Genomic DNA, 6,022 nt, shown 5'->3' with positions numbered 1-6,022 from the left:
TTGCCAGGCAACTCGGTACCACCCCAAGTCCGGCCCCCTCCCCCCACCCCATGGCACCTGCACCCTTGTCCAAGAAGTAGGCCAGGAGGCAGCGCATGACAGCCTGGTGGGAGATAACGAGGACATTGCCCTGGCGCTCCAGCTCCATGATGACTGGCTCCAACCGCTGCACAAGGTCCTGGTATGACTGTGGGGAAAATGGGGCGGGCTGGGCAGAGGCCAGGCAAGAGCGGGCAGCCAAGTCAGTGGCCGTGTCCAGAGTTCAGAGGCCGCTTCTTTCTCCCCAGATGGCTTTCCTCCTGGAGGTTCAGCAGCTTCGTGTCGCCTGCTAACCACCCCCATCCCTGGTATCTCCTGAGAATCTTCAGACCCTTCAAGAGCTATATGCAGACCAAGAAACTTCACGTCAAGAAAAGAAAATCTGAACGCAACCTGTGTTTTGTATTTTTTTTCTCCCTACAGAGTAGGCAGAGTGTAAGGCAACAGAGGCTCCTAGGGATCTCCTAGACCCTGTAGGTTTATTTTGTTTCCCTTTGCCTCACAAATCCCTAGACTATAAAGCCACTTAGACCAGCAAGCCATCGTAAACACTGCAGATGACAGGAAAATCCTCATATCCCATATATTTATTTGGTGCCTATACCTGCTTGGGTAGGGATAGAATTAAAAAAAGAACAAGTTATGGGGATTTCGCTGGTGGTTCAGTGGTTAAGAATTAGCCTTCCAATGTAGGGGATGCAGGTTTGATCGCTGGTCATTGAAGTGAAATAAGATCACACATGCCACGGGAAGCTTAAGCTCATGGCCACAACTAGAGAGAAGCCTGTGCACCCAACGCTTGCCGCAATGTGAGATCCCACGTGCACCAACTGAGACCAAACGCAGTCAAATAAATAATAAAGAAGTATTAAAAAAAAAAAGGTAAAAAAGACTCTGCTGATTCTAAAATATACTAAACAACAGAGGCTATCTTGTCATCCCTTACCTGGGGATCTTAACAAATTGACTGCCCGAGCTGAATTAAACACAGAAGAACCCAAAGATAGGAAGAAAAACCAAGAGATACCTTAAGTACCCCTGGAAGGTCCCCAAACTCACATTCAGTCCTTCCCCCAAATTAAAGCTAAACCCCAAGCAAAGGATGGGACAGTCACCCCACAGGAAGGGAATCTCACCTCCCCTCCAGGATATCGGTACAGATATTTCTCTTCATCTCGAAGCGCAAACTCATCCGGATACTGCTCCTGAATCTCCGCGTAAGTCATCTCCTCGCACACGCCCTGCAGGAACCACAAAACTCGGGGAGGTGAACGGACACACACAGCCCCCCACATGAAGAGGTGACCCTGAGGAATATCAGTGCCAGGCACTGGGCTGGCTCCCTTCGCACACTGTAACTGACCGATTCAGAACGAGGGCTCAAGCTCAAACTGCCACTATCTCCTGTGGCTAGGGAGCTAAGAGGTCAAGAAAAGTCAGCAGGAAAAAGGAGGGGAAACAGGGAAGGAGGCCCCGGGGAATTCTTATAGGAGGCATAAAAGTATACAGAGGAAGGAAAGAAAAGGAAGTATCTACTTCTGACCTCAAGGACAGAGAAACACAAAAACAAATTTAGAAAGGACGTTCCTAGAAGAGCTGACCAAGTGACCTAAGCAGAAATTAGACAAGACGTGAGTTGTCAGGTATTTCCTTTTCCTCGGAGGAAAATATATGAAGGAACCAACTGGAGCTTCACTCTCCCCAGGTGCCAGGGGCCATGTCAAAACCTGGTTCGGGTGTTGGCACAGGCACATCAGGCAGGCAGGAAGCCCCGACTGGGGACACAGCTGTTCTCACTTCCTCCTCGGACCGGCCACAGATTCAGCTTCCTCAACGTCTCTACTTGGCAATCCTAGTTTTCTAGATAGCACAGCCCACGTGGTGACTTCTGAGCATTCCAGCCTGAACAGGAGACCTTAACTGGCACTTTAGCCATCAGATCCTTCCTACTCACAGCATCAATCTCGTTCAGAATCTTCCACTGCTCGTAGGTCACCCCCAGAGATTCTGCGGTCTGGATAGTCCTCTTCAACTGGCTCGTCCACACTTTGAGGTCTGCTATCTCCTGTTCCTCCAGAAACTTCCTTAGAGCCTGGGCAAACTGGGCCATGAAACAAAACATGTAAAAGAAAACACAGAAGCAGACTTCCCTGGTGGTCAGTGGTAAGGACTGCATGCTTCCACTGCAGGGGGCACCGGTTTGATCCCTGGCTGAGGAACTAAGATCCTGCACGCCAGGCATGGTGAAGTCAAAAAGCACACACACACACACACACACACACATACAAGACTGCCAATTCAGCCTAAAAGGGACAATGTGCGTGACGCCAATCAAACTCTGAAAGGTGCTACATAGTTATAATAAACCCAGGAGGAAATGAACTTCAACCAGAGCAGCCTGTACTGTGCTGGGCACACAAGTTGAGCCCAATAAATGTCTGATAGCCGAATGATCACAGTAGAAATGGTTCCAAGTTATGCACCCTCCAGTGCAGAGCTAGAATCCATGAACAAGAAAATGCCTCTTCACTGAAATCGCAACTTAAGCCTAATAGGATTCAGTAAGAAGTTAAGGGGATCGAAGAAATGACCTTCTCCACCACGTCCTTCTCACCCTAAGCCGGGGAAATCCAGCCTGCTTGGCTAACTACTCACCTGTTTTCCTCGCACTGAGAGGCCTGAGTCACCCCCAATCTTCCCCAAGAGGTTGAACTCGCTCTCTCCATGCCGGCAAAGGTAGATGGTGCGAGGGTGGACGTGGATATTCATGAGGTAGTAGACGATCTTGCTCTGGATGTAGTCCTGGACTTTGTTCACGAGAAATCGCTGGCCCACGTTTATCACCTTGATGAAAGAAAGATCCCTGGGACAAAGCAGGGAAAAAAAAATCCCTTGGGTATGAAAATCTGAGCATAACAGGAGGGGAAAGGATCTGCAGAGTGACTTGAGGCTCCTAGAGGCTCTTCCGTCTCTCCCGTGATACCCCCACCCACGTGGAAGGAGCCAAGTGGAAAGAGATGGGTCACTCACTCCTCAGAACCAAGGTGCAGCAAAATGCCCTGAACGTCTCGTCGGGCAGCACCACATCCTCAGTGCCCGCCCTGTGCCAGGCACTGTGGCTAAGTGTGGTGAGCAGAAATCAGGCTTCCCCTCAGGGGCTAGACTAGATGACCCGGTGATTTTGGTAACCCTGAAGTTTGCTGAGAAGCACAGCGTCCAACTCAGGTGGTCGAGTCAGAGTACTGCACCCCCTGAGGGGAGGGGCAGAGAGGAGGGAGCAGAACCACAGACAGACATCTCTGCGCATTCCCTGTCCATGTATCAGTCAGGCTTTTCTCAAAGGCACTCACAAAGCCTGCTCTGGGGCCATCATGGAATTCTTCTCACTATAAAAATAACAAGTGTTGGGCTCAGTGGTAAAGAACTCACCTGCCAGTACAGGAGACATGGGTTTGATCCCTGGTCTGGGAAGATCTCACAAGCTACAGAGCAATGAAACCCGTGTGCCACAACCACTGAGCCCTCACACCACAACCACTGAAGCCTGCGTACCCCAGAGCCCATGCTCAGCAATGAGAGAAGCCACCACAGTGAGAAGCCCACACACCTAAACTAGAGAGTAGCCCCCACTTGCCACAACCAGAAAAGAGCCTGCACAGCAACGAAGACCCAGCACAGCCGAAAATAAGTAAAACTACTTAAGAAATAGTAACTGCTTATTCCAAAAGAAATTTTTTTAAAGAAAGATGCAAATAAAAATCACCCATAACCCTACCACCAGAGGTAACATCTATAAACACACACACCCACACACACACATATTCTTCTTGAATATTTTTCAATGTAGGACTTTGGGCTAACTAAAGAATATACTATTACCCCATATCTAGAGCAGCAGTTTTCAATTTCTGTATTAAGTAACATCTCCAAACACTGACATTGTGGGCAACACACTCGAAGGAACTGAAAGACTAAAAGCATGAAGCAGACCGCTGAAGCAATTTAACAATGGGCTATGCACTCTTACCATTTGCTTGGCTGCAGAGCTGTATTCTTATCTCAATAGAGCTGCTCTGACTACATGCTTTTATGAAGACCACCTTTTCATGGGACTCCCTGTGCACATATCATTCTTCAACATGGACTTGGCATTTTGCTACAACTCTTATTGCTCTCACACATCAACTTAACCTGCATTCCAGGCCACATTGCCAATAGGTACTGCCATACTAAGTAATATATAAAAGCCATATACATATATATGTGTATATACGTGTGTGTGTGTGTGTGTGTGTGTGGGTGTATATATGTGTGTGTGTGTGTGTGTATATGTATATATATGTATGGCCTTCCCCGGTGGCTCAGCTGGTAAAGAATCCACCTATGATGCAGGCGACCCCGGTTTGATTTCTGGGTTGGGAAGATCCCCTGGAGAAGGGATAGGCTACCCACTCCAGTATTCTTGGATTTCCCTGGTGCCTCAGATGGTAAAGTATCTGCCTGCAATGCAGGAGACCTGTGTTCCATCCCTGGGTTGGGACGATCCCCTGGAGGAGGGCATGGAAACCCACTTCAGTATTCTCGCCTGGAGAATCCCCATGGACAGAGGAGCCTGATGGGCTACAGTCCATGGGGTCACAAAGGGTCGGAAACAACTGAGCAGCTAAACAACAGCAACATGCATGTGTGTGTGTGTGGCGGGGGAGGTTGGTGCTTAGTCGCTCAGCCGTGTCCGACTCTTTGTGACCCCATGGATTGTAGCCTGCCAGGCTCCTCTGTCCATGGGGATTCTCCAGGCAAGAAAATTGAAGTGGGTTGCCATGCCCTCCTCCAGAGGATCTTCCAAACCCAGGGAACGAACCCAGGTCTCCTGCATTGGCTGGAGGATTCTTTACCACTGAGACACCAGGGAAGCCTCCTACACATGTATAATACATTATGTTTTATGCAAAATAAATTGACGTATTATGTTATTTACATATGTAATACATGTGCACATATACATATATATATATACACACACATACACAATAAACGTTAAAAACTGATCAAAAACTGATTACACACCTTAAAGGGGTGCCCTACAACACCCCAACTCAAAACTACTGATCTAGAGCAGTGGCTCTCAACCAGGGGTGAGTTAGCTCCCCAGGGGACATTTGGTTAAGTCTGGAAACCTTTTTGATTGCCACAGCTTGGGACAGCTATGGGTATCTAGTGGCAGAGGGCAGGGGTGCTGCGAAAGCTCCTACAGTGCCCAAAACAGCTCCCCATGGTACAGATTATCCAGTTCAAAATGTCCATCACGCTGAGGTTGAGAAATCATAGTCTAGAGCACATGACTGAAGAACTTATGATAAAAAAAACATTCCGTCGTTCAAGGGTAAGATTCAATCCATTCAGAGGCCACAGAGCCGTATCTTTTCTCCCTGGAATGATGTAAACACAGGTCTGCATGGTCAGAGGAAGACTACAGACGGGGTGAGAAAGGCTCCTTTCTCACATGCAACCCCTGCCTCGGCCCTGAGACCTCGGCCTCAAACCTTACTTGTCATGGCTGTCTGGGTCAAGGGGTTGATAGGTGACTTTGTAGCACTCAATCCTCTTTAGGAAGTCATCCATCACATTCTCCCTGTTCCTTTCAGGGTAGTCGGGGCTCGACACCTTTACCTCCTGGAATCACAGGGAGAGCAGGGCCCGGTCACAGGTCTGCTCTCAACAGCACTCCCGCAAACAGCCACTGCTGAATAAAGCACAGCAAGGCCAGAGAAGAGGCCTTTCATGGGAGTGCTGGCGACCCCATTCACTGAGCAGCGCCCGCCCCCCGTCCTGTGACCCTGGCAACCAAGAAGGGAAAGACGACTGGGGAGTCACGCGCCTGCCCTTGGCTGCAGGACAGAGGCAGTCACACAGCTGAAGCAGCTCGCAGGCCCCGATCCTTCATGGACCTTCCTGGGAAAACAGAATGGGATTCAATTTCTCC

General features: G+C 49.1%; 1 protein-coding gene across 5 annotated transcripts in view; it reads right to left on the bottom strand.

Annotated features, from left to right (window-relative positions):
- The window catches only part of PFKFB2 (6-phosphofructo-2-kinase/fructose-2,6-biphosphatase 2), a 27,863-nt gene that overhangs the window by 11,003 nt on the left and 10,838 nt on the right, over positions 1-6,022 (bottom strand). For 3 of the 5 annotated variants that reach the window (XM_010854219.1, XM_010854215.1, XM_010854216.1), the window contains 5 exons: positions 5,588-5,712; positions 2,695-2,902; positions 1,994-2,140; positions 1,176-1,280; positions 58-187 (listed from right to left, as the gene is read on the bottom strand). In XM_010854219.1, coding sequence (XP_010852521.1) covers positions 58-187; positions 1,176-1,280; positions 1,994-2,140; positions 2,695-2,902; positions 5,588-5,712 — 715 coding nt within the window. Of the gene's footprint in view, positions 1-6; positions 188-1,175; positions 1,281-1,993; positions 2,141-2,694; positions 2,903-5,587; positions 5,713-6,022 lie in introns of all 5 variants that reach the window. The other 2 variants (XR_826515.1, XM_010854218.1) reach the window with 1 other exon arrangement.

This window comes from Bison bison, unplaced genomic scaffold (genome assembly GCF_000754665.1).
Source record: "Bison bison bison isolate TAMUID 2011002044 unplaced genomic scaffold, Bison_UMD1.0 scf7180017864338, whole genome shotgun sequence".
NCBI lineage: Eukaryota > Metazoa > Chordata > Mammalia > Artiodactyla > Bovidae > Bison > Bison bison.
Note: the sequence above shows the minus strand (reverse complement) of the source record. Positions and strands in the feature narration are given on the sequence as shown.